Source organism: Panthera pardus, unplaced genomic scaffold (genome assembly GCF_024362965.1).
Source record: "Panthera pardus isolate Hobbes unplaced genomic scaffold, ASM2436296v1 HiC_scaffold_18, whole genome shotgun sequence".
In the NCBI taxonomy this organism is placed as follows: domain Eukaryota; kingdom Metazoa; phylum Chordata; class Mammalia; order Carnivora; family Felidae; genus Panthera; species Panthera pardus.
Window position 1 is genome coordinate 14,183,231 of NW_026526743.1, and position 27,786 is coordinate 14,211,016.

Consider the following 27,786-nt stretch of genomic DNA (forward strand, 5'->3'; position numbering starts at 1 on the left):
CCCCCCCCCCCCCCCCCCCCGCCACGGCCACCTCCCAGGCCCCTCCCTCCCCTCGGCTCCCAGCAACCTCGCCTTTGCTAATGGGCCGTAATGCCCCTGCCAGCTGCTTTGCCAAACCCACAGGATTGAGTGGGAGCTGGGGTGCAGTGGCGGCCAGAACCGCGCCCAGGTCCCAGCCCCGCGCCCCCGCCCCCAAAGCCGAAGGGCTCCCGCACCAGGATGCCGGGGTCTGTTCATTCCCCCTCCCCTTCCTTGCAAAAAGTGCCTCGTCACCGCTCCTGCCCGCCCCCGCTAGGCTGGAAGAACCGTGGGGTTAGCTGGAAGATTTGGGTATGTGGGGCGGCAAAGAGCTTCCCGAAGCAACTCTTTTGCGGACGTGGAACAGAAGGGGACCGGAGGTCAAGGGTCACGGAGGGGAAGAGAGCCCACGCCAGGATGGGCCTGGGGGGAAGGTCTCTGCGAGGCTCACATGCTGCCTCAACCGGGGACTGGCCAATGGGCGTGGCGGGGCGGTGGCCGCGCTGGAGTAGGCGGGGTCATATCTGCGTGTGGGCGTGGCCTGCCGGCCAGGGGGTGGGGCTTGAGCCGGCCGGGCGCCGGGCCGGGGCGGGGTTTTTTTTGCATATCCCGCAGGCGGCGGGCCAATGGGCGGGGCTGGGGCGGGGAGCCGAGGCAGGAGGGGCGCTCCCCCGCCCCCGGAACGGAATCCTCCCGGGAGCGGAGCAGGCTCGCGCGCGTGCATCCCGCACCATCCCCCGGCCCCCGGCCCCGGCCCGCGTCAGACCGCGCTGCCGCCGCCGCCGCCGCCGCCGCCACAGCAGCAGCAGCGCTCGGGGATCCGGGCCCAGCCGGGGCCGCGGGAGGCGGGGGCGCCCGGGCCCTGGATGTCCCGCAGCGCGGCGGCCAGCGTGAGAAGGGCGGGAGAGGGGGGACTCGGGTGGGGGGCGGCGCCGCTGCTGATGTGGCGGAGGGTGGGAGGCGGCCGCGGCGCCCGGATGGAGAGAGGGTGCCAAGACTGGGGAGGGTGGGCCTGGGTGGGGGGTCCAGAACAGGCCCCCACCAAGCCAAAGCTTGAGAGACAGGGGGTCTGGGGCACAGGCCCTCTCTTGCCAAGGCCCTGAAGATAGGGATCTTGGACGTAGACCTGCCCCTCAAAAAAACCAAGGACAGGGGGACAGATTCTAGGTACAACTCCCTGGGCAAGGTTTTGGGGATGGGGTCCAGGACACAACCCCCACATCAAGCCAAGGCCTCCAGGAGGCCATTCCAGACCAGACGCAATCCCTACCCCTCCCTCCCTGAGGTGGTCTCTGAGCACAACAACCCTCTAGGCAAGGTCTTGAGGCTGGGGTCCCTGGGAATGGCTTCCCCACCAAGCCACGGCCTAGGGGGCATCCCAGGCACAGTCTGTACCCAGGCCTCAGAGACACCCTGGGCACAGCATCCCCCCCAATCCTTGGGCGGCGTCCCAGGAATAGACCCTTCTCAAAACAAGGTCCCTGGGCCTGGGACTCCACCCCCCACCTAGCCTGAATAAAATAGGGAAAATTTAGGCAACCCCCAAAGGCTTGGTCAAGGGTCCCTGGGGCTGCCCAGCTGCCTGGGAGTGGCCCCACCCGCAGACAATGCGCTGCCTCCCCCTCCCGGGTATGGCCCCCCAGGCTTCAGGATTCAGGCTGGGGGTGGGGGCGGCTCCCCAGGGACCCAGCACAGCCCTGTCTGTCTGCAGCGTCTGCGGTGACGGGTGACGGGCGGCTTTGTGTGTGGTACCTGGGGGGAAGGGGGGAAGCAAGCGACAGGAGGTGGCTAAGAGTGTGACCCGGTGTTTGTGTTACTGTGGGGTGTGTGTGTGTGTGTGTGTGTGTGTGTGTGCGTGTGCTGGAGCTGGTGACTGTGAGGAATCCTGTATGTGTGTCTGCGTGTTGTGCTTGTGGTTGTGTCTCGCAGTGTGCGCGTTTGTGTCTGTTTGTGACCCCAGCATTTGTGCGACTATGTGTGTTTGACAGCTGCTCCTTGTGCAGAACCCTGTCACTTTTTAGTGTGTGTTTGTGTGTGCATGGTTGTGACTGCGTGGTTGTGTCTGTGATTACATCTTTTGTGACCCTGGGTGTGTGCTTTGGTAGCTATAACTGTGTTGTGACGGTGTGTGTGTCGGGCGTGGGGTTGGGCGAGTTTTGTGTGGCTGACAAGCTGTGGGTGGAGTTGGGACTGTGTACATGGAGTTGTGTCTATGACTCTATGTCCATGTGCCACTCTCCCACTGACTTGTGAGTGTTTGTAGTTGTGTCCGTAACTGATTGTATATGTGGGTCACGCATATGTCTGTGTGACACACAAGTCTCCCTGCAATTCTGGGTGTGTGTCTGCCATTGTACATGAAGTCACGTTGTGTGTGGTTGTGTAATGGCACTGTGACTTCTATGACGGGGGTTGTGTGCTCATGGCCACATCTGTGTAACAAGGGTTGTATAAATGACTCCATCTAGCTCTGTGTGTTGATGCTAAGTGACTCTGTGCATTTATAGTTGTGTGTGTGTGTGTGTGTGTGTGTGTGTGTCCCCATGTGCATGCTGGACTGCCTGGGTTTCAGTCTGCGTGATTTGGTGACTGGGTGACTGTCCTGACTGTGGACGTGGCTCTCTCAGGGACCATGTCTCCTGTGTCAACTCAGCTATAAATGCTGTGCCTGGGTCACTGCATTTCTGAGTTCTCTTTCTTCATCACTGTGTGCTCATGATGTGTGAAGTAGAAATTGTGTGCAGATGTCTCTATGTGTGAGATGTGTGTCTGTCCACACGGGGCTGTGATTGTATGCGACCACATGCTTATCCCTGTGACTTGTGTGTTTGCCTGAAGAGAGACTGTGCGTTTCTCTGTGATGGGGTGACACGGTGGGACGTGGAGTGACTGTATCGAGACCAGGGTACGTGGCTGGGTAATGTGGACACTGATGCCGTGTGGTGCCCACGTGGCCATTTCTGAAATGTGTATGGCTGTGACAACCGGCAATTGTCTGGCCATCCCTGAGTGTGGCCATCCTTAGGGACGGTTGTCTCTGGTTACCTGCGTGTCTTGAGTGTGCGTGCCTGTGTCTCTAGAAGGCATAGGCCATGGCCGTCGGTGTCTCTGTGTGTGATTGGGTGTGGAAGACCATCCGTGTAAGTGTGGCTCATACCGTGACCGCATGTGTGCCCCCCTGACAGGGTGTGTGTGACTGTGACAGCACGTGACCAAAACGGTGCTTTGGTGTGACCGATACCAGAGGGGCTGGGTACCCGTGTGCCGCTGTGGGCCTGTAGATGATTAAACACACGTGGCTGGATGTGGCTGTGCGTGGCCAAACGTGTGTCAGGTGTGACAGCACTCGTGCCTGTGTGTGACTTGGGGCGAATGGGTGCCCTCTGACTGCCGTGATTCTGTGTGCGTGGGTCTGCAACATGAGTGTCTTGGGCGAGGGCCTGAGGAGTCATGACTGTTGTGGGGAGTGCGCTCCTCTGGTGGGGGGGGGCTGTGCCTGGGCCCAGCTCTTTGTATGTGGCTGAGAAGACAGAAGTGACCACATATTTGGTAGCTGATGGGCCCAGATGTTTGTGGCAGTGCCTCGGCAGGCTGGGGCTGGAGATGCGCGTGGACAACGTCCGTGTCTGTGAACGTGGATCTGTGACCAGATGGTTATTGTGGCTGCGACTGTTTATGTGCATCTGTGCGATGCGGTGTGTGTGGCTGTGGTCGTGCCTGTGTATGACCACACGTGGAGAGCTGTGACCAGGTGCCTGGGGCGACTGTAGACATGAGTTGCACGCGTGCATGTGACCGCATGTTTATGTGTAGCCTGGACAGGCGTCTGGAGGTCAAAGCCACTCCCTCCTCACACCGTCCCCTTGCCTCCTGAGACCAGGACATCCCCAACACGTGCCCCCAGAAACACACCTACTCATTCCTAGGCCCTTGCTACCAGGTGGCTGATCTCCTGAGTAACGGTTGCTATGACAACCAGGGCTCTCACCAGGGAGCCTGAGATGGAAGGGGGGGGGGGGTTGGCTATTGTCCAAAGAGGTGGGGAGGTAGGGGACCGAGCCCCAACCCAAGCCAGTGTCTCACCTTCTCCTCCCTTCCTTGGGCAGGGCGGACCCAAGAGGCCTGAGCAGCGTTTGCCCCCAGCCCCCTGTGGGGCCCTGGGGCCCCCCGAAACCTCCAGGACGGAGCCAGGTGAGTGACCAGGTGGGGCCAGGGCAAGGCTGAGCAAGCAGGTGGGTCAGCCTGACACAACCAGAGCAACTGTCCCTTTGCTCCCACCGCAAAGGCTGCAGAGGCGCAATCACACCCATGAGGGGACACCCTCGAATGTCTTCCCCGCACACTCAGTGACCATCAGTCACACCCTCACAAATACCACTCGTGAACACACTCTCACAGACGACAGCCCCGCGTTCTCAACCGCTGCACTCTCGGCCAGGGACAGGATCTCTTGGACAAGCCTCACAGCTGCACACTGCCACAGGTGACCGCCATCGAAGACCACAGCCACGCCCTCAGGCAGACACACGGCTTGGAAGACGACGGTCACGGCCACGCCTTTGAAAGACAACGGCTTCATGCTCGCCCACATCCTCACAGGCACGGCTCCCAGACACACACGGACAACCACTCTCGCACTTAGATCCCCTTCGGCAACAACCTTCAGGGACCTACTCTTCCAGAAACAACCACACCCTTGGACCCAGACCCCCCCCCTCACAGATAGCATTTCCGGACACACACTTTCGCAGACAGCCACTGTCAGACCAGTGTCCTTCTGTATGTTCAGCCTTCAGAAATACACGCTCACAGATAATCTCTGCATGCTTAGATCCAGACAACGTTCAGGAATACACCAGTTACACGCATACACACACACAGAGTCCCCATCTGCTGGCAGTGTTCTATCCTCGTTGTCCTCTCGGGCTCCTCCTGGGACAGTCCGTATGGCTTATCAGTCAGAGAAGACTGTCTTAGTCAACACAGACTGTCCCCACCTCCGTTGTGGCCACCTCCACTACCGCCCCTTCCCCTGATGGTTACAGGTGCCCACCGCCCCAGGGGCTCCTGCCTTAGACCAGACACAGTTGTCAGAGGAGTGCATCTCAGAGGCACAGAGACGAGCCCCCAGCCTCCACACCCTTGGGTTCTGGACCTCAGTCCCTGGACCTTCTGTGTCCCCCCCCACATCGAACCCAGGCCTCCCACATCCCCCACATCGGACCCGTGCAACACCAGCTCTTGTGCCCTCTGACCGTCTCAGCCCCTGACCTCCTACCCCTAAAACTCCTGGCCTTGTGACCCCTGAGCCCTATGCCTTCTAACCCCCATGCCCTCCGATGTCTCGACTCCCCATTAGTTTGGATCCTCATGCCTCTTGACTGCCACGTCCCCAATCTCCAGACAGCTCAAAGCGGACTCCTGACCCCCATCCCAGACCTCCATGCACCTTTGCCCTGTTTTTCTTCTGAATCCCCACCGCTGACTCTGGCACGCCCCTGCCTTCCCTTGCCCCGTTTTCCAGCGGCCCCTGACCGCTGCCGCTGCATGTTCCCTGAGTGCCACGCCCTCTGACCCAGGGACCCCCTGACCCTGTAACCCAGATCCCGTGTTATCTGACCCTCCCTGCCCTTGACCTGCGTCCCTGTCCTGTGTCACCAGAAGGGGCGGGCACCATGAACAAGTTACGGCAGAGCCTGCGGCGGCGGAAACCAGCCTACGTGCCGGAGGCGTCGCGCCCCCACCAGTGGCAGGCGGACGAGGATGCGGTGCGCAAGGGCACTTGCAGCTTCCCAGTCAGGGTGAGTGGGCGGGGCGCGGGCAGGGGCTGTGTGTATGCGGTCCTGGGGTCCCGGGGTCCCGGGGTCCCGGGGTGCTGGGTGATGTGGCTGAGGCCCTGGCCCAAATGCGAGAGACGACGCATCCCCAAAGAACCCCACAGCCTGGGCCCTTCAAAGTTGGGATTAAAACCCAACACACATTCTCTTGTACCAGGAAGGTATTACCTGGGGAGCCAGGGGACATTCTTCCTTGAGTCACCCCATCCTCTGGGAGCTCACAATTAACAAAAGGCACCGGAAGGCCACAAAAGCCTGTGGTATTTGCACAGCCCTTTACTGTGAAGTGCTTTTTGGTTTAGACCATCACGACTCTTCAAAATGCACACTGCGCTTCCGTGAGGGAGACAGCAGGATTCAGGTTCAACTCCCAACTTAGTCCCTTGCCTGGCGGGGTGACGACAGCCGATTGTCGTAAACCCTCCGTTTTCTTTTCCCTTCCCCTGGAAGCAGGCATGGAGTGGGTGGGAGTGGGGGGGGGGGGTCCATTTGGAAGTGTGAGAAACGCTGGGAAGGAAAGAAAGCCAATAAAGGTTGTGTCACTAACCTGCAGCTGTGGGCACTCGAGCTTGATGTCATCGGGAAAATGCTGGGAAATAGAGCCATCCCCCCAACGGGGTAAGGAGGCTGGGGTGAGCGCACCCCAGCTCCCATGGGTCATTGGCAGGCCGGCGCTGAGGCCCGGAGACGCAGACTCTGGCCCCTAGAAGGACGGGAAGTAACATGTTAGGGCCAGGAATAGAGGCAAGATGGGAGTCGGAACTACCCGCTAGCCTCAGTGTCCTCCTCTGTGTATCTGGGATGGGAACAGAGGACCCACCTCGCAGAGTGGCGGCACCGTGAGTTAATATGTGTGATGGGCTAGGGGACATTGGGTGACACGTGGCAGCTGCTCGGGAAACACTAGGCGGTATTGATTACTGTGCTGCTTTCCTGTCCTCCCGTCTCGTCCCCACCAAGTACCTGGGCCACGTGGAAGTGGAGGAGTCCCGGGGGATGCACGTGTGCGAAGACGCTGTGAAGAAGCTGAAGGCGGTGAGTGAGGGCTGGGCCGGGAGGGGGCAGGGCCGCACCGGAAGAGGCAGCCCTGACCAGGCCCTCGCTCCTCCTCCCCCACCCCCAGATGGGCCGGAAGTCCGTGAAGTCTGTCCTTTGGGTGTCGGCCGATGGGCTCCGAGTGGTGGACGACAAGACCAAGGTAGGAGGCTCGTGGGGGGTGGGAGTGGGCCCCAGTGGGCCCCCTCTCCTCACCCTGCTTGAATCGGGGCTCAGGACACCTTCCCACCCACCCCCTTGATGTCCCTCCCTCCCGGACCTTCTAGGCCATGTGCTCCTGCAGCATCTTGGCACTCCTCGTGGTCGTAATTCAGGACCGAGTCCTACAGTTACCTGTGAGCTGGCGCAGGTAGTGGGTGTGAAGCCGTCGCCTTCGCTCGCATCCCTGCTCGCCCACATATCTGCGGGGTGACCCAGAGTGTGAGGTTCAACCCCTCCGTGCTTCAGTTGCCTCATCTGTAAAATGTGGATAAACGTGGCCCCTACCCTTACGTGAGAAGGTGTATGCGCCCTGTGTAACTGTCCCTGGGGCAGCATATGTGCTCAGGTCAGTGGATGTTAGCTGTTCCGTGTTTATTGTCCATGTTCCCAGCCAGACGGGAGCATCCCGGGGCCCGGACCTGAGCATCTGTTTGCTCACCATCGACTTCCCTGCACAGAGACTGCCCAAGGAGGCGGCAGCACAGGGCAAGAGTCAGGTTACCAACTGAACGGGATGGACACCTTTGCACACGCAGTTCCTTTACCCTGAAAGACTTTTCCCTGCCTTTTTGCCTGGTTAACACTTCCTCCAGGGGCGCCTGGGCGGCTCAGTTGGTTAAGTGTCTGACTTCGGCTCAGGTCATGATCTTGCGGTTCGTGGGTTCGAGCCCTGCGTTGGGCTCTGTGCTGACAGCTCAGAGCCTGGAGCCTGATTTGGATTCTGTGTCTCCCTCTCTCTCTGCCCCTCTCCCGCTTGTGCTCTGTCTCTCTCTCTCTCTCTCAAAAATAAATAAAACATTAAAAAAAAAATACTTTCTCCAGGAAGCTTTGCCTGGTTCCTCACCAAGCTGTGTCAGGCACCCGCTCCTGACCGCCACAGGTCCCTGCACCTCCCCCACCCCGGCCCTGGCCCCTCGCCTGTGCCTCTGTCTGGTGATGGGCCTGATTCCAACACTAAGCCGGGAGCCCCGTGCATGCGAGCAGGGCCCACTGCCGTTTCAATGGGTGCAGGGTCCCCACCCCGTGCGGAACAGGACAGAGAGCAGTCGCTAAGGGGAGTGCTGAATGAGTACATGAAAGATAGTTCAAGTTCCTCTCCTGGTTTCCCTGGCCACCTTCCAGGACCTGCTGGTAGACCAGACCATCGAAAAGGTCTCCTTTTGTGCCCCTGACCGCAACCTGGACAAGGCTTTCTCCTACATCTGCCGTGACGGTACCACCCGCCGATGGATCTGCCACTGTTTCCTGGCACTCAAGGACTCTGTGAGTATCACCGGAGGAAGGATCACCGGGAGGAAGCCAGGCTGAGTCTTGTCTCCCTGGAGTCGGGCCAGTCACTCTCCCCTCCCCTCCTGTCCCCTCCCCTCCCCTCTCCTCTCCGTGCCCTGTGTCCTCACAGCTCCTAACTTAGAGGATTATGGGGAAGCTTGCGTGGGTTAATACCAAGTATTTGGAATGATGGCCGGACATCAGAAGCGCTCGGGGAAACATTAGTTATTGTCCTCCTCATTATCAGTGGTTCTTCATACGTCTCTTACTTTTCTTTTTTACGAGGGTCGTATGCATATAGTAACATGCACAGGTGGTCCCGGCACAGCTCCGTAAAATTCTTGCTTATGTAAAAACCCCACCCAGGTCAAGTTGTAGAGCGTTTCCTGCCCCAGCAGGCTCCCTCCGGCCCTTCTCAAAGATACCCCCCCAGGTCCTCCTGCTTCTTTCAACCTTGATTCATTGTGCTTGCAGTCTTTACATTTGAGGGGGTGAAGGCCCGCTCTGAGAATCTGATGAAAGCCGCAAATGGACTGTCTTCTGTGATACAGTCTCACAGTTAGGATTCTGAGGCTCTGACGGAAAACCCCCAGCTGTCAGTCATTTCAGTGAGATAGAAGTTTGTTCCTGTTTCATGTGAAAGACATCCAGAGGCAGGCAGGGCAGGATTGGTGTGCTTCTCTCTGCTCATCAAGGGCTGTGGCCTCCCCTCCATGATCCAAAATGGGTGCACATGCTCCAGCCTTCACATCTTCATTCCAGCCACATGAGGGAGGGAGGCATGAAGAGGGGCACACCCTCTCCTTTTGGGGAGTCACGGGACAATTACATCCCGTTGGACATCCCTGGCTGCAAAAAAAAAAAAAAAAAAAAAAAAAAGGTGGAATATATAGTCTTTATTTTGTCCTGTTCCCTGGACCCTGACCTCAGACCCCACCCAACTTGGTAGGAAGGCAGTCTCAGCTGCGTACATTAGCCAGTCTTCAGTGGCTGGCAACAGAAACTAATCTGGCTAACGTAAATCCAGAATAGTGTGATAGGAGGCATCTCACAGAATCGAAGGACAATCAGAGCATTAAGCATCAGAAAGGTCAGGGAGCTGGGCAGTCTGGGGACAGAACGTCAGGGGATAGTTCCTTTCACTGCATTGCTGCAGAAATGAATCCAGCCTCCCAGTGTCGTGGGTTAAAATTCCAACAAGAGGGCATGGGATTGGCCTGGCAATGGGTCACTGCCCACCCCTTGGTCAGGGGAGGCTGGAGCACACAGCCTGACATACCCAGTGTTGAGGGGGAGCTCCCCAAAGGCAATCCAGGGTGCTGTTATCAAAAGCAAGAGGAATGGATACCGGGCAAGTAAAACGACATGCGTCCCTCTCAGATTCTAACAGTATCCCCCACAAGGATTCCTTCGTATTTCAGAAATCCCCACTCCAGGAGTTCTGAACCCCCAAAACTAGTTAGTACCCCCAACTTCCTCACTCGTACACACAACTCCAGATCTCAGAACTGGGGGAGAAAGATAAATTTGAGCATGTCAGGATTGATTAGTCAGTACTGATTATGGCTGGCTGGGGGGCTAGCATGGAGATACGAGAAGCCCAGAGCCCATAGCAACTGCTGTTTCTTGGGCATAGTGTACCAGTTGTAGCAGTTATCTGTGGCTGCGTAACAAATTGCCCCAATGTTTAGCGGCAATCAATTATTATCTCTCGGGGGTTTTGTAGGTCAGGAATTTGGACAAGGCTCAGCTGGGTGGGTCCAGAGTCGGTCGTGGCTGTTACAGTCTGGAGCTGTAACACCAGGAGACTGGCCGGACGTCTCCCACTCTTCATGTAGTCTCAGGACCTCTCCAGAAGGTCTCTCCAAGCCTGGAGGCTTCGGGAGGGCTGACTTCTTACACGGTGGCTCAGGGCTCCCAAGTGAGTTAAAGGAGCAAGAGAGCGAGAGCCCAAGCTCGCGCCAGGAGGAAGTGCTGTCGCCTGTGTGGACTTAGTCCTGGAGACCACACGGCATTGCTTCTGTGATATTCTGTTTGTCCAGGCAGTCACAGAGGTCTTCCCAGGCTAAGGGGAGAGAACACAGACTCCACCTCTGATAGGGGAATGATATAATTCTGGAAGAGCGTGTGGTTGCCAGAAACTTGTTGTGGCTATTTTTGGAAAACACACTGCCATGTGGTTCGTGTGGATTCAGTGTCACCCCACCTAGCTGTGGGACGTCGGGCACAAGTGGCTTCGCTCTCTGGGACTCAGTTTCCCCCTCCATAAAACGGAGATAATAGCAGTGGCTGCTGACAGGTGTGTTGGTGAAGCCTGTCTATTATGGTCACACACAGAAAGTGTCAAATAGGGTCCCATCACAAATGTCCAGTAACTAGGAGCGGTTGCTTTCATGTGACAAGTACTTGGGGCACCTGGGGCCGGTCAGTCAGTTAGGTGTTTCGGCTGAGGCCATGATCTCACAGTTCGTGAGTTCCAGCCTCGTGTCAGGCTCAGTGCTGACGGTGCAGAGCCTGCTTGGGATTCTCTCTCTCTTCTCTCTGCCCCTCCCCTGCTTGTGCACTCACTCTCATCCCCCCCCCCTCAAAATAAATAAATAAACTTAAAAAAAAGAAAAGACAAGTACTTGAGGGTGAGAATCCAAGCAAGAAAATAGTGTGACCTTGTCTGCAATTGCTTTCCACTCGTGAGCCTCAGATTTTAAGCATTAAGCAATAGGACTCCCAGCATTCCTCAAAGTGATGCTTTATTTTTTGAGGTGCAGTTCACGTAAAATTCACCATTTTAGGGGCGCCTGGGTGGCTCAGTCGGTTAAGCACCCTACCTCGCCTCAGGTCAGGATCTCACGGTTCGTGGCTTCGAGCCCTGCATCAGGCCCTGTGCTGACAGCTCAGAGCCTGGAGCCTGCTTCGGATTCTGTGTCTCCCCCGCTCTCTGCCCCTCCCCTGCTCATGCTCTGTCTCTCTCTCTCTCAAAAACAAATAAACGTTAAAAAAATTTTTTTTTAATTCTTCATTTTAAAGCATACAGTTCAGGGCGCCTGGGTGGCTCAGTCGGTTAAGCGTCCGACTTCAGCTCAGGTCACGATCTCGCGGTTCGTGAGTTTAAGCCCCGCGTCAGGCTCTGTGCTGATGGCTCAGAGCCTGGAGCCTGTTTCAGATTCTGTGTCTCCCTCTCTCTCTGACCCTCCCCTGTTCATGCTCTGTCTCAAAAATAAATAAACGTTAAAAAAAAAATTAAAGCATACAGTTCAATAGCATTTAGTATACACGCAATGCTGTTCACTAATCATCTCTAGTTTCCAGTGTTCTCATCACTCTTTTTTTTTTATTATTATTTATTTATTTATTTATTTATTTATTTTTGCAAGAGAAAGCAGGGAGGGGCAGAGAGAAAAGGAGATAGAATCTGAAGCAGGCTCCATGCTGTCAGCACAGAGCCTGATCCATGAGATCATGACTGAGCCGAAATCAAGAGTCGGATGCCTAACCAACTGAGCCACCCAGGCGCCCCTTATCACTCCTTTTTTTTTTTAATGTTTATTTACTTATTTTGAGAGAGAGAACAAGCTGGGGAGGGGCAGAGAGAGAGAGGGAGAGAGAATCCCAAGCAGGCTTTGCGCTGTCAGCGTGGAGCCCAGTGTGGGGCTCAAACCCACAAACCATGAGGTCATGACCTGAGCTGACATCAAGAGTCGGACCCTTAGCCGACCAAGCCTCCCAGGCACCCTTACCATCACTCCTAAAAGGGACCTTATACCCATTAAGCAGTCACTCTCTGTTCCCCACACCCACCTCCCCAAGCCTGGCAACCGCTAGTCTGCTTTCTGTCTCTCTGGAGTTACCGCTTCTAGATAGTTCATGCAGATTGAATCATACAGCCTGCGGTCTTTTGTGACTGGCTTCTTTCACTTAGCAGAATGTTTTCAGGGTTCATCTGTGTTGTAGCGTGTGTCAGTACTTCCTTTTTCATGGCTGAATAGTATTCCATTGTATGGCTCTATTACAAGTTGTTTTCTCTGTTCATCCATTGATGGATGTTTAGGTTGCTTCTACCTTTCAGATATTGTGAATAATGCTACTGTGGACATTGCTGTGCAAGCATTTGTTTGAATAGCTGTTTTTAATTTTGGGGGGGTCTGTACTTAGAAGCTAGATTGCTAGATCATACAGTAGAGCTACATCTAACTTTTTGAGGAATTGCCAAATTGTTTTCCGCACCATTTTACATCCCCACCAAGCAATGTACAACGGTTCCAATTTCTCCACATCCTAGCCAACACTTATTATTTTCCTTTTTTTTTTTTTTAATCATAGCCACCTTAAGTAGGTGTGAAGCGGTATCTCATTGTGGTTTCGATTTGCATTTCCCTGCTGACTAATGATGTTGAGACTCTTTTTATGTGTTTATTGGCCACTCATTTCTCTTCTTTGGAGAAATGTCTATTCTAATCCTTTGTCCATTTTTTTCAACTGTTTGTCTTTTTATTGTTGCGTTGTAAGAAATTTATATATTCTGGATAGTAGATTCTTATCAGTTCTATGATTTGCAAAAATTTTCCTCCATTCTGTGGGTTGTCTTTTTACTTTCTTGGTAGTGTCCTTTAATGTACAAATTGTTTTTAATTTTTTTTTTTTTTTGAGAGAGAGAGAGAGGGTGCAAGTGAGCTAGGGGCAGAGAGAGAGAGAGAGGAGAGAGAGAGTGAGAGAGAGAGAGAGAGAGAATCCTAGGAGGGGCAGGGGAAGGCGGGAGAGAGAGAGAAGCAGGGTTCACCCAAATTGGGGCTCAAACTCATGAACTGTGATGATATGACCTGAACCGAAGTCAGATGCTTAACACTGAGCCATCCAGGCACCCTAAATTGTTTTTAATTTTTATGAATTCAGCGTATCTATTTTTTCTTTTGTTGTGTGTGTGTTTGGTGTCATAAGAATCCATTGCCAAATCTAAGGTCATGAAGATTTACTCCATGTTTTATTCTAAGACTTTTATAGTTTCAGCTCTTACATTTAGGCCTTTGATCTATTTTGAGGTAATTTTGTAAACAGTGTGAGGTAGGGCTCCAACTTAATTTTTTTTCCCTGTGAATATCCATTTGTCTCAACACCATTTGCTAATAGAACTATTCTTTCTCCTTTGAATAGTCTTGGTACCCTCACTGAAAATCAATTGACCATAAATGTGTGGGTCGATATCTGGGCTCTCAATTCTATTTCATTGATGTGTATGTTTATCCTTATGGCGGTATCACATTATTTTGATTACTGTAGCTTTGGAGTACTATTTTATTTTATTTTATTTTATTTTATTTTATTTTATTTTATTTTATTTTCAATATATGAAATTTATGTCAGATTGGTTTCCATGCAACACCCAGTGCTCATCCCAAAAGGTGCCCTCCTCAATACCCATCCCCCACCCTCCCCTCCCTCCCACCCCCCATCAACCCTCAGTTTGTTCTCAGTTTTTAACAGTCTCTTATGCTTTGGCTCTCTCCCACTCTAACCTCTTTTTTTTTTTTTCCTTCCCCTCCCCCATGGGTTTCTGTTAAGTTTCTCAGGATCCACATAAGAGTGAAAACATATGGTATCTTTCTCTGTATGGCTTATTTCACTTAACATAACACTCTCCAGTTCCATCCACGTTGCTACAGAGGGCCATATTTCATTCTTTCTCATTGCCACGTAGTACTCCATTGTGTATATAAACCACAATTTCTTTATCTGTTCATCAGTTGATGGACATTTGGGCTCTTTCCATAATTTGGCTATTGTTGAGAGTGCTGGTATAAACATTGAGGTACAAGTGCCCCTATGCATCAGTACTCCTGTATCCCTTGGGTAAATTCCTAGCAGTGCTATTGCTGGGTCATAGGGTAGGTCTATTTTTAATTTTCTGAGGAACCTCCACACTGTTTTCCAGAGTGGCTGCACCAGTTTGCATTCCCACCAACAGTGCAAGAGGGTTCCCATTTCTCCACATCCTCTCCAGCATCTATAGTCTCCTGATTTGTTCATTTTGGCCACTCTGACTGGCGTGAGGTGATATCTGAGTGTGGTTTTGATTTGTATTTCCCTGATAAGGAGCGACGTTGAACATCTTTTCATGTGCCTGTGGAGTACTATTTTAAACAAGGAAGTGTGAATGCTTGGGGCACCTGGGTGGCTCAGTCGGTTAAGCGTCAACTTCAGCTCAGGTCATGATCTCGCCGTCCGTGAGTTCGGGCCCCGCGTTGGGCTCTGTGCTGACAGCTCAGAGCCTGGAGCCTGTTTCGGATTCTGTCTCCCTGTCTTTCTGCCCCTCCCCCGCTCACGCTCTGTCTCTCTGTCTCTGAAAAAGCTGACAGCTCAGAGCCTGGAGCCTGTTTCGGATTCTGTCTCCGTGTCTTTCTGCCCCTCCCCGCTCACGCTCTGTCTCTCTGTCTCTGAAAAATGAATAAACCTTAAAAAAAATTTTTTTTAAAAACTTCTAAAATTCTTCAAAAAAAAGTGTGAATTATTTTATTTTGTTCTTTTTCAAAATTCCTTTGGCTGCAATTCTGGGTCCTTTGCAATTCCATGTGAATTTTAGGATCAGCTTTGCTGTTTCTGCAAGAGCAGCTTTTCTTATTTCTTCAGGAGTCTATTGGGATTCTGATGGGATTGCATTGAATGTACAGACCACTTTGGAAATACTGCTATGTTAACAATATTAAGTTTCCAAATCCATGAACATGGGATGTATTTCCATTCGTTTAGGTCTTCTTTAATTTCTTTTAGTAATGTTTGGTAGTTTTCAGCACACATGTCTTTCACTTCCTTGGTTAAATTTATTCCTAACCATCTTACTGTTTTAGATGCTGTTGTACATGGGATTGTTGTAGCTTCATTTCTGGGTTGTTCACTGCTGGCGTATATAGATATAACTGATTTTTGTGTATTGACCTTATATCCTGCAACTTTGCCAAATTCATTTATTACCACTGATAGTTCCTTTGTGGATTCTCTAGGATTTTCTATATATAAGATATGTCATCTGCAAATAGAGATGATGTTACTTCTCCCTTTCCAATTTGGATGCCTTTATTTCTTTTTCTTGTCTAATTACTCTGGCTAGAACTTCCAGTACAGCATTGAAAAGAAGTGATGAAAATGGGCATCCTCATCTTGTTCCTATTCTTATGGAAAAGCTTTTACTCTTTTACTATTGAGTATGATGTTAGCTGTGAGTTTTTCATGAAAATCCTTTATCAGATTGAGGAAGTGCCCTTCTTTTCCAAGTTTGTTGAACTTTGTTTTATCATGAAAGGATGTTAGATTTTGTCAAATGCTTTTTCCCCATTAAGGGAGATGATCATGTGGCTTTTTTCCCTCTTTCTGTTAATGTGTATTGCATTCACTGGTTTCAGAGGTTGAATCAACCTTGCATTCCTGGGATAAATCTCACTTGACCTTGGTGCATAACCTCTTTACTCTGCTGAGGAGTTCAGCATGCTAGTATTTTGTTGAGAACTTCTGTTCCCAAGTTTATCTTTAAAAGGTGGCTGAGGGGCGCCTGGGTGGCTCAGTCGGTTGGGCGGCCGACTTCGGCTCAGGTCATGATCTCGCGGTCCGTGAGTTTGAGCCCGCGTCGGGCTCTGTGAGCTCTCTCAGCTCAGAGCCTGGAGCCTGTTTTGGATTCTGTGTCTCCCTCTCTCTGACCCTCCCCCATTCATGCTCTGTCTCTCTCTGTCTCAAAAATAAATAAACGTTAGGGGCGCCTGGGTGGCTCAGTCGGTTAGGCGTCTGACTTCAGCTCAGGTCATGATCTCGCGGCCCGTGAGTTCGAGCCCCGCATCGGGCTCTGGACTGATGGCCCAGAGCCTGGAGCCTGCTTCCGGTTCTGTGTCTCCCTCTCTCTCTGCCCCTCCCCTGTTCATGCTCTGTCTCTGTCTCAAAAATAAACATTAAAAAAAAAAAATTAAAAAAAAAAAAAAAAAAGTAACTTACTGAAAAAAAAAAAAAATAAACGTTAAAAAAATTTAAAAGAATAAATAAATAAATAAATAAATAAATAAATAAATAAATAAAAGGTGGCTGAGCATCTTGGTTAGGAAACAGAAGCTAGGTTGATCTCGTGAGAATCCCAACCCTGCCACTCACTTATAACGGGTGTGTTGACTAAGGCTCAGTTTCTTCATCTGTAAAACAGGCTCATAAGCATGTCCATCTCCTGGCATGATTGTGAAGATTCCAACAAAGGGTGGACAGATTTAAAGTGACACCTATGTGGTGTTTCCCTGTGCTAGGCTCTCGTGCCGGCTTCCAGTGCTATGTGCCTCCTTGCATATATTAGCTCATGTAATTCTTGCAACAACCCTGCTAAGTGAGTGCTGTTAGGGCCCACATTTTACAGACAGGGAGGCTTAGGCACTGAAAGGTAGAGTGGTGTTCTTGAGAACACGCAGTTGGAAAAGTAGGAAGCCAGAATCAGTGTGGCCTTGGAGCCTCTTAAGTATGTACTCAAGAAATGGGCTGTTTTTGTTTTCATTTTTTTTTTTAAGAATTTAACTTTTGTTTTTTAAGTTTATGTATTTATTTATTTTGAGGGAGACAAAGAGAGCACAAGCAGGGGAGGGGCAGAGAGAGAGAGAGGGAAAGAGAGAGAATCCCAAACAAGCTCCACACCACAAGTACAGAGCCCGACATGGGGCTCGAACTCGCGAAACTGAGATTGTGACCTAAGCGGAAACCAAGAGTCGGACGCTTAACCGTCTGAGCCACCCAGGCGCCCCCACCCCAGGTCATTCTCTTTTGAAGTAAAATTCCCACCCCCACCCCCCAAAGAACGGCCACTCTTTGACTTTTTTTTTTCACGGTAGATGAGTTTTGCTGGTTCTCGAACTTCGCATAAATGGAGCAGGACGGCACTGCTCTCTTGTTTCTGGCTTCTTTCCCTCAGAGCTGTCATTTGTTTCCGTCCCGGTGCAGACGCACACGGAGGCCCCGGGGTGGGGTGGGGGCGCTTGTCCAGGATCACCCGACACGCAGCCGCGGGGAACCCAGGGCGTCTGGCGTCCGGCCTGCACAGCACAGCGTCTCTAAGCCCGCGCGGATCTCCACCCACAGGGCGAGAGGCTGAGCCACGCGGTGGGCTGTGCCTTTGCCGCCTGCCTGGAGCGGAAACAGCGGCGGGAGAAGGAATGCGGGGTGACGGCCGCCTTCGATGCCAGCCGCACCAGCTTCGCCCGCGAGGGCTCCTTCCGCCTGTCGGGCGGCGGGCGGCCCGCTGAGCGAGAGGCCCCCGAGAAAAAGAAAGGTGGGTGCAGCGCAGAGGGCAGGGCTGGGCACAGAGTGGGCCCCGGGGGTGGGGGGGGGGATGGGGGCTGGGGATCCCGTGTCGCTGCGGAGAGCTGCAGAGGTACCTGCAGAGGTACCGGGACTCTGCAGTTTACAAAGCAGAGCACCAACCACAAAGTTTGGTTCCAGTTTATAAAGCTCACTTGGGTTTAAGGAGTTCTTTGGGCAGTGTGCTGCAGGCCACAAATCACAGCAGAGCTCCCGGCGCTTCATTATGAGGCATTTCAAACTGTGTATCCGGGCCGGCTAATGGGTTATGAAGTCAGCTTGGTGGATTGTGGCTTGCGCTGAAAAAAAAAAAAAAAAAAAGAAAGAAATAGAAAATAACAGATTAGCTGAATGTAGTAAGGGTAAGTGTAGTTGAATGATACTTTTATCTCAGTATATATATTTGCTTGTGTGTGTGTGTGTGTGTGTGTGTAACAGGTTACCGTGCAAAAGGTATTTCTTGCTCTGGGTTGCCATCAAAAGGGTTTAAGAAAATACCTGGTAAGGGGCACCTGGGTGGCTCAGCTGGTTACGTCAGACTTCAGCTCAGGTCGTGATATCTCAGCCTGTGGGTTGGAGCCCCACGTTGGGCTCTGTGCTGACAGCTCAGAGCCTGGAGCCCGCTTCGGATTCTGTGTCTCCCTCTCTCTTGGTCCCTCCCCTGCTCATGCTCTGTCTCTCTCTCCCTCTCAAAAATAAACACACACACACACACACACACACACACAAAGAAAAAAGAAAACACCTGGTAAACTCTAACATTGTACGTAAGTGGCAAATACTTCGTAAGTTCTAAAACTGTGTTCTTTTTTTTTTTTAATTAATTAATTTTTTTTGACAGAGCACGAATGTGCCCACCTGCATGTTGGGGCGGGGGTGGCGGGAAGAGGGGCAGGTGGAGAGGAAGAGAGAGAATCTTAAGCAGGCCCCACACCCAACGCAGAACCCGATGGGGGGCTTGAGCTCATGAATGTGAGATCATGGCCTGAATCGAAATCAAGAGTCAGATGCCTAACTGACTGAACTGCCAGGTGCCCCTGAAACAGTATGTTTTTTTTAAAATATAAGCATACTGTGTTCTGAGTCACAGTGTAATTTTAAGTTTATGTATGTATTTTGAGAGAGAGAGAGCTGTAGGGGAGAGTAGGGGCAGAGAGAGAGGGTGAGAGAATCCCAAGCAGGCCTCACGCCGTCAAGCACAAAGCCTGACATGGGGCTCCACAAACTGTGGAGATCATGACCTGAGCTGAAACCAAGAGTCAGTCTGTCATTTGACTGACTGAGCCACCCAGGTGCCCCCACCCCCAGTTGTGTGTGTGTGTGTGTGTGTGTGTGTGTGTGTGGATTCTAGTTTTTTAATTTTTGGAAAACACTGCTTAGAATTCATAAAGAACTGGGGCCCCCGGGTGGCTCAGTCGGTTAGGCATTCAACTCCTGATTTCGGCTCAGGTCACGATCTCAAGTCTGTGAGAATGAGCCCCTCGTTGGGCTCCATGCTGATCATGGAGCCTGCTTAAGATCCTCTCTCTTTCTCTCTAAAAAAAAAAAAAAGAATTTACAAAGAACTTACCATGGGGAACTGACCCAGATTAAAGGAGACTAAAGAGATTTGACAAGTAGTAATAAACACAAGGTATGGTGACCCTGAACGCTGAACTGGATTTTGGATTATCTGTGTCTATAAGGGACATGATTTTTTTTAATTTTTTTTAATGTTTATTTATTTTTGAGAGAGAGAGGAGACAGAGACAGTGCAAGAGGGGCAGAGAGAGAGAGAGGGGGAGACACAGAACTCAAAGCAGGCTCCAGGCCCCAAGCTGTCAGCACAGAGCCTCATATGGGGCTCGAACTCATGAACCGTGAGATCATGACCTGAACTGAAGTCGGATGCTTAACCAACTGAGCCACCCAGGTGCCCCCAAAATTAAAATATTTTTAACTAAAATAATAATAATAAAATATTTCTAACTAAAGAGCTAGGAAAACAGAACTTTTTATTACTTAGAATATTAGAGTGTACAAAGTATGTTTCTTTTTTTTTTTTAATGTTTATTTATTTTGAGAGAGAGAGAGAGAGCAAGGGAGCAGGGGAGGGGCAGAGAGAGAGGGAGAGACAATCCCAAGCAGGCTCCATGCTGACAGCCTGGGGCTCAGTCCCACAAACGGTGAGATCATGACCTGAGCTGAAATCAGAGTCGGAGGCTTAACCAACTGAGCCACATGGGTGTCCCCAGAGTATGTTTCTATTTATAAATAACATGACCATTTGCAAACCTCTTGACAATTTACAAAGCTCTTCACAGCTTACAAAGTATTTTACAGTTTACATCATCTATTTTTTTTAATATTTATTTTTGAGAGAGAGACAGAGACAGAGAGCGAGCCAGGGAGGGGCAGAGAGAGACACACACACAGAATCCAAAGCAGGTCCAGCCTCGGAGCTGTCCGCACGGAGACTGACATGGGCTCAAACTCACGAACTGTGAGATCACAACCTGAGCTGAAGTCCAGTGCTTAACCGACTGAGCCACCCGGGTGCCCCTTCATCACCTATTTGAATTTGTAAAGTATTTTACCATTCACAAAGCAGATACGAAATGAAGTTAACAGAGGGCCTGATCCAGTGTATGATGTTTTATATTGTTTACAAATGAACGCACTGGGTACACAGTCCTTCACGGTTCACAGGTATTTCTTTACTGTTTCTAGAGGCTTTGGAATTTACAAAACATGTCATTCGCTTTAGAGTTTGCAAGCGGTTTTACTGTTTCCAAAGGATGTTATGGTTTCCAGGTACTTTGCATTATAGAAAGCACTTTACAGCTTGCACAGCAAAATGAGAGTTTACGAAGTATGATATGATTTGCTGAACACATCACCCAGCATTTTGCTGTAGGTGCCCCGATTTACAGTCTCAAGGCACCTCACTTGCCCTTTGACAAAGAGCTCTTTCCAATTTAGGAGTTGCGAACCAGTGCACTTTTCACAGTGTTGTTTACCAAGCTTTTGTCAGATTCTAAAGCACCGAACATTCGCTGCCTCAACTGACCCTCTCAGGAGGCCTCAGGAGGGCAGTATTAGGGGTGGTTACCCCAGGTTTAGTCGGGGAAACTGGGGCTCGAAAGGGAGGGGGCTTCCTGAGATCCCCCAGTAAGGTGGGGACAGAGGTGATTTCCTGGTTCCAACCTGCCCCACGTGGTTCAAGCTGCCCCCAGCCAGGCCTGGGTGAGAGCCTCACCGCTTCCACCTGGAAGATGGGAGAAGCAGTGCTGGGTGACCTCCCTACCTCTCTGGGCCTGAGTTTAGGCTCCGATTTGGGCTGCAGCTCGGGTGAGGCCCTGATTGGAGGATGGGTGTATATTTGTGTTTTGACGGGGCTTGGGCGGGGGGAGGGTCCCTGCCTCTGAAGATCCCACCTTGTACTAGGTGGGGAGACCAGGTACCCCCAGAGGACAGAGGGCAGTCCCAGAGTGGACAGGATGGAACAAGCTGGGTCTAGAACAGTAGGTAGCAACGGGTGGGAGGGGCGAAATAGTTGAGGTGGGAAGAATGGTAGGAAACAGAAAAGAGAGAATGACAGGAAGACGGCGTGACGTGGAGAGAGCAGGCCAGAGGGAGACACAGGTTAGGGCACTTGTCTGGGACACCGACTCTGGGGTCAGCCTGTCCCTTCCTAGCACTGTGGCTTGGGCAAAGTCACGTACCATTGCGAGGCCTCAGTCTCCACATCTGTAAAATGGGGATAGCGGTCATATCGACCTCATTGGGTAGCTGTGAGGCTCGAATCACTGACTACTTGCAAGCATTTGGAACAATGCCTGATACATTCATTATGCACCAAATAAGCGTTCGTTAAATTAATCAGAAAGGGAGACAGAAGGTCTCAGAGAGAAAAACAGAAGAAGCAGCAGAGAAAGCCAGATTGGGGGCAGAAACTAGCGACACAGAAGGTTGGGCTGGAGGAGGACTCCCGAGAGCCTCCTGGGGCAGGCGGTATTGGCTTGGTGAAGATGAGAGGCATTTCAGGGCTCTTACCAGCCTGTCTCGAGGAGAGGACACATTGGGTGAGGAAGGCAGCACTGGAGGACGATCAAGGGGGCCGGGTGGGAGAGGAGCAAATGCCCCGGTGGGGTATCTAACTGCCTGTCCCCCCGCCTTGTCTCCAGCAGAGGCAGCAGCTGCCCCATCTGCGGCTCCTGGCCCTGCCCAGCCTGGGCATGTGTCCCCGACGCCGGCCACCACATCCCCTGGGGAGAAGGGTGAGGCGGGCACCCCTGTGGCTGCAGGCACCAGTGCAGCTGCCATCCCCCGACGCCACGCCCCCCTGGAGCAGCTGGTTCGCCAGGGTTCCTTCCGCGGGTTCCCAGCACTCAGCCAGAAGAACTCACCTTTCAAACGGCAGCTGAGCCTACGGCTGAATGAGCTGCCGTCCACACTGCAGCGCCGCACTGACTTCCAGGTGAAGGGCACAGGTGAGCCCGTGTCTCAGTGGGAAGAACATCAGGATCAATACCATACCACCCTCTGTAGGAGGCAACAGATAGAGAAGAGGTGGATGCACCTTGATTGATTAGCACTGTCTGCCACGGGAAAGGAAAGAGGGGTGGAACACGTCATGGTTGATTAGCAGTGTTGGCCACCATGGGGGGGGGGGTAGTGCAAATATGATCGATTAGCAATGTCTACTAATGGCAAGGAAAAGCAGAAGGATGGCATAAGCCATGATCAATTAGTAATGTTTGCTCTAGGTACGGAACCGAGAGGTACCTCACACATGCACGCATCATGATTGATTAGCAAAGCCTGCCATGGGCTCCGGGGGAGAAGAAAGCTGCCTAGACGCCCCTTTTTGCTCAGGAGGAGACTGAGACTCCATAGGCTAATGCTCCCTCCAAGCATTTGGCCAGAGAGACATGAGATCTGACTAGGTGAAGGATACAGGCTCAGGGTAAGGGAGGATTGTGATGGGTTAACGGCGTCCGCCCAGGGCAGGGAGAATAGAGTGATGGCATATGTCATGATCTCCTTACAGTGCCTGCCATGAGCAAGAAAAAGGAGCGAGGCGATACACCATGTGATTGATTAGTGAAGGTTGCCATGGATAAGGGAGAAGAGAGAGCAGAAGTTCTGTTGTGCCCAAGGAGAGGTTCCCAGAATTTGGCCAGTGGAGACATGAGGTGAAGGGCACACGTGAGCACGGGGATCAGGGGTCACGGAGCATAGTGATGGATTTGTGATGTCGCTGGTCGGCAGAGGATCAGGCAGAAGCAGCACCCCCATCTTCCAGGGACAGTGCTGAGGGAAGCGGTGACACGTCATCATCTATTAGCAGTGCCTGCCCTGGGCAGTGATAGGAGAGGCAGTATAGCTGTTCTGTTTTTCTTGGAAGGAAGATGGAGTTACAAGGACCCAGCATTTGGCCAGTAGAGCCATGAGGTTTGGCCAGGTGAGGGGGACGGTGAGCAAAGAGGTGAGTGGGAAAAACGCGTCGTGCTTGATTACTAATGTCTGCCATGGGCCAGGAAGAGGAGAGAGGTGGCAAGTGTCATGTTCTCAAAGCAATGTCTGCCACGAGAGAGGGGGAAGAGAGGTGGCATGGTGCCATGTTCTGCCCCGGGGAGGTGGGCAAGCGGGCTGCCTCTCCTCCCAGCTGTTGGTGAAGTCACGTGGTCTGGCCCGCTTTCCTGCTTCCATATGCCAGATCGGAGACACCCACCTCTCGTGGCCTCGGGGACTGGCGTGGGAGGCGTTGATCTGCGTCCAGAAGGCTGGGCTGCTCGCAAAGGTGACTGCTGAGCAGATGCCAGTGCTTGCCGAGACTGACGCACACGCGCTCCGTGTCCCGCCGTGTCCCTCGGCCTTCACACAGCCTCGCGTTTGCTGTCCTCATGCACCCTGCCATGACGCACCCCCCAGGCCTGTCACACACACTCCCTGAGAGGTGGCAGGCTCCCCAGGCTTCAGGTGGAAGCTTCATGCGCCCGTAGCCAGTCGCACACTTGCTCGGATGTGACCTGCCCCCCCGGAATTTTCAGATTCACACAAGTCACTCTGCCGCAGGTGCCACACACAGAAGTCACACGCTCAATGTGACTCAAAAGTCACACCCCCTCTTGGGTGTCACAGAACCAGATGTTTCCATTAACACACACTTAGGCACGTGTCCAGATACCCCACGCAGATCGGCGCACACTCACAAACCACACACCCGGATTCGCACACACGTGGAAGTCGCACCTGCAGATTCACGCACGCTTGCAAACACATTCATACGTCACACGCGGCTGCCTGGAGTGGCTCACGCTTGGGAATCACAGGACGCCACGCGCCTGGATCTCGGTCACACTTAGATGCCAGGCCCTCAGAAGCTGCACACCTATTTGGACTACAGTCATCATAGACTTGACCTAGAAACCACACACCCTCCCACCTGGGCACGCCCCTGTCACACCTGCTAAGTCCTCCAGCCCATTTCTTTCTGATGCTCAGTGGGGCATCGCATGTGCTCCCTTGGAGACGACCACTTGCTGAGATGTCATAGGCTCTTGTCCCACCACACTGGCGTTTCTCTTGTCTATTTGGATGGCACTTTTTTTCATCCCAAGCTCTCATGAGGCCACCGCACCTGTTCAGTGTCCCCTGTCTTGCTGGCACAGGTGCATCTCTAGCTTCATGATGAGTGTAATAGGCTAGGCCAGGTATGGTGGACAGGGCCCCCCCCCCTTCTCCACCCAAAGGAGGACGAATGATCCCCAGCCACCGCACAACAGTGTGGCCAACGTTCATCCTGACTCATCAGAGCTCTTGCCATGTATGTGGTCGGATGTATTTTTTAATTAATATATATTGTCGAACATTTAAAATATTTCTCCTGATTTGTAGCTACACAAAGATTTTTTTTAATGTTTATTTTTGAGAGAGAGAGAGAGAGCACGTGCACGCACACGAGTGGGGGAAGGGGGCAGAGAGAGAGGGGGACAGAAGATCCAAAGCCTGCTCTGTGCTGACAGCAGAGAGCCCCACACGGGGCTCAAACTCATGAACCACAGGATCGTGAACTGAGCCGAGGTCAGATGCTCAACGGACTGAACCACCCAGGTGCCCCACTATACACAGATCATGATGTCCTCCTTGGTTTGGGACCCCAACCACCAAAATGTCACGTACCGCTTGGCTGTCGTACCACTCAGATGTCACGCACACATAAGCACGGAGTTAGCACTTTCATGGCCCCGGCCATTGGTTACTGCAGAGTAGACCCACAACCTACATACCTTGTGAGGGAAAGGACCCCAGGTGGTGAGAGAGGGCCACCTAAGGGCACGGGGTCAAGGGTAGGGCCTGGGCCTCTTCTCTGACCTCCACCCTTCCCTGACTTCCCAGTGCCTGAGATGGAGCCCCCTGGAGCCAGTGACAGCGACGGCATCAATGCTCTGTGCACACAGATCAGCTCGTCTTTCGCCAGTGCTGGAGCACCGGCACCCGGGCCACCACCAGCCTCAGCAGGTAAACTCTGCCCCTCCCTGCAGTGCCCCCCTGCAGTGCCCCCCTACAGCCCCCCTGCTCCACTCAGGGAGTACCTCAGACACTCCAGGAACCTTGGAATCCCACGGGCTTAGAACCACGGATCATCTAAAGGCTATGGGACCGTCCTGGCACCGTGGCATCAGTTTAGAGCCTTGGATCGTCTTAGAATCACAGGGTCTTCTCAGAGCCATGGGCTCATCCTAGAACCATGAGATAACATTAGAATCATGGGGGGCCACTTCAAACCACGGGATCAATTTTAAACTTTCCTGTCCTAGAACCATAAAATTGAGACACCTACAGCCTCAGAATCACAGGATATTAGAGTGTCCAGTTCTGGAACCATGAAACCTTGGCATCACCTTAGAGCCATGGGCTTGTTCTAGAACCATGGAAGCACTTGGACCTGCACTATCGATTTAGATCTCTAGAATCTTAGAAAACACAAGCTTAAAACCATTGAACCTCACTCACTAGGTGAGACCTGTCCATGCAGTCTTCAAATCTTAGCCTCCTAAAACAATACATTGTCAAAATACCAGAATGAACGGTGGTATTAAAAATCTTTAATAATGGGTTTGGCACTGACCAATCAGAAGGGAAGCTGGGCTGGGGCCTGTCAGTCTTGCCTGTGCTTTTCCATCTTAGGGCCTTAGAATCTCAGAACTGTACTTTCTTAGCACTTCAGAACCATGCCCTGGTCCAGGATGGTTAAGCCACTTGCCCCAAAGTCAACACAGCTAGTGAGGAGCAGAACTCGATTCAAGGCACGCAGCCTGGCTGCAGACTCCGATCCCCAGGCTCGGGTTCTCTTGGCTGCCGCCCATGCCCCTCAACTGCCCGTTTCCTCCCTCTAGGGACTTCTGCCTGGGGTGAGTCCCCCGTGCCCCCTGCAGCGGCCTTCCAGCCTGGGCACAAGCGAACCCCTTCGGAGGCCGAGAGGTGGCTAGAGGAGGTGTCCCAGGTGGCCAAAGCTCAGCAGCAGCAGCAGCAGCAACAGCAAGCGGCCTCAGTGCCCCCTGTGGCCCCTGCCCTGCAGCCCTTTCCCGCCCCCGTGGGGCCCTTCGACGCTACACCTGCACAGGTGGCCGTGTTCCTGCCGCCCCCACACATGCAGCCCCCTTTTGTGCCCGCCTACCCGGGCCTGGGCTACCCGCCCATGCCCCGGGTGCCCGTGGTGGGCATCACACCCTCACAGATGGTGGCCAATGCCTTCTGCTCAGCCGCCCAGCTCCAGCCCCAGCCAGCCACCCTGCTCGGGAAAGCCGGGGCCTTCCCACCCCCGGCCATGCCCACTGCCCCGGGGGGCCAGGTCCGCCCACGCCCCAATGGGGCACCCTGGCCCCCAGAGCCAGCACCTGCCCCGGCCCCCGAATTGGACCCCTTTGAGGCTCAGTGGGCAGCGTTAGAAGGCAAACCTGCTGTAGAGAAGCCTTCCAACCCCTTCTCGGGCGACCTGCAGAAGACTTTCGAGATTGAACTGTAGCCCGAGCTGCCCTGCCCACCCCAGCATCTCCAGGTGCCCACACCTGGGAATGGAGGCCCAACCTCTCCCTAGTCCTGCTCCCTGGGGCTACGCCCCACCCCCCAACACCCCTTCTAACCGCCCCCCCCCCCGGAACCACCCCCCACAACCACTACAGAACCGACATTGTAACGCCCAGGTTGTGACAGGATGGGATTCAGGGACGGACCAGCCTGGCTAAGGGACCCATTTCACTGCCAGACTTAGGCTGGTGGTGCCCTTCCCCCCTTCCCCCAAACCCCAGACACAGCGGGATGGCCACCGTCCCACTGAGTGCCCTCGGTTCAAGCTACATCTCCCAGTTTCTGTTGTTGACCTTCGACCTTTCAGTGTTGGGTGGGATGGAAAAGGGAGGCCCACTTAGGGGCTCTTCTAGACCCCACAGGAGTGCCCACCCCAAGTCTGGCCGTCCCCTTCCAGACACAGCACAAGCAAAGGGCTTCCCTCTGCCCACCTGCTGCGTTCACTGCCAATGCTGTGCTCACCCCTATCACCCCTCTCCCCCACTCGGGGGCCCACATCTTCCTTGGGCCAAGGTCTCGTGGGGGCAGGGGCCAAGTTGGGGGCCCAGGAGTTGGGGTGGGGGGAAGAGGAAGGAGATGCTCAGTTACCTCACGTCAGTGCCCGCTGGGGAAGGGCCCGGGAAGAAGGGGGGGGTGCCTGGCGGGTACTTTTCTATCTTTTATTTCCAGATTTTTTTGTATCTAAACTCACAGATTTGTATTATACAAGGACAGCCAATAAAGGAAGACTATAATGGTGCCCCTTGGACAGCAGGGTGTGTCCAGGGGGGATGGTGTGGTGACAGAGCCTTTCCTCCTGAGTCATCTCAAAAGCAAGAAAAAAAGGGGGGGGGGGGGGTGTCCCTGCACAATAACCTCGGAGCTATAACATGGTCGCAGGGAATGCTGACCCGGCACGTGAGAGGTATTAAAGGGGACCCAAAATTAATCACCCCAGTTTCTAACTCTTACAGATTTTGAACCAAGGAATTTAAAACATTGTATTTGGCTGGGAGTAAGTTCAGTATTGAAATTTTAAATAACC

General features: G+C 52.8%; 1 protein-coding gene across 6 annotated transcripts; it reads left to right on the plus strand.

Moving 5' to 3' along the window:
* The first annotated feature begins 204 nt into the window (after positions 1-204).
* Positions 205-27,501, plus strand: NUMBL (NUMB like endocytic adaptor protein). 6 transcript variants are annotated; one of them, XM_053905920.1, is made up of 11 exons: positions 205-330; positions 4,125-4,209; positions 5,680-5,819; positions 6,816-6,890; positions 6,979-7,053; positions 8,235-8,375; positions 17,469-17,658; positions 21,854-22,159; positions 23,389-23,472; positions 25,071-25,193; positions 26,072-27,501. In XM_053905920.1, the coding sequence occupies exons 1-11, from the start codon at positions 220-222 to the stop codon at positions 26,698-26,700; spliced, it is 1,959 nt and encodes a 652-aa protein (XP_053761895.1). In that variant the 5' UTR covers positions 205-219; the 3' UTR covers positions 26,701-27,501. The 6 variants fall into 6 exon arrangements, with proteins under 6 accessions (XP_053761895.1, XP_053761891.1, XP_053761892.1 ...); XM_053905916.1 differs by lacking the exon at positions 205-330 and adding an exon at positions 630-908; XM_053905917.1 differs by lacking the exon at positions 205-330 and adding an exon at positions 630-908 and having other exon boundaries at positions 21,857-22,159.
* The last annotated feature ends 285 nt before the right edge of the window (positions 27,502-27,786 follow it).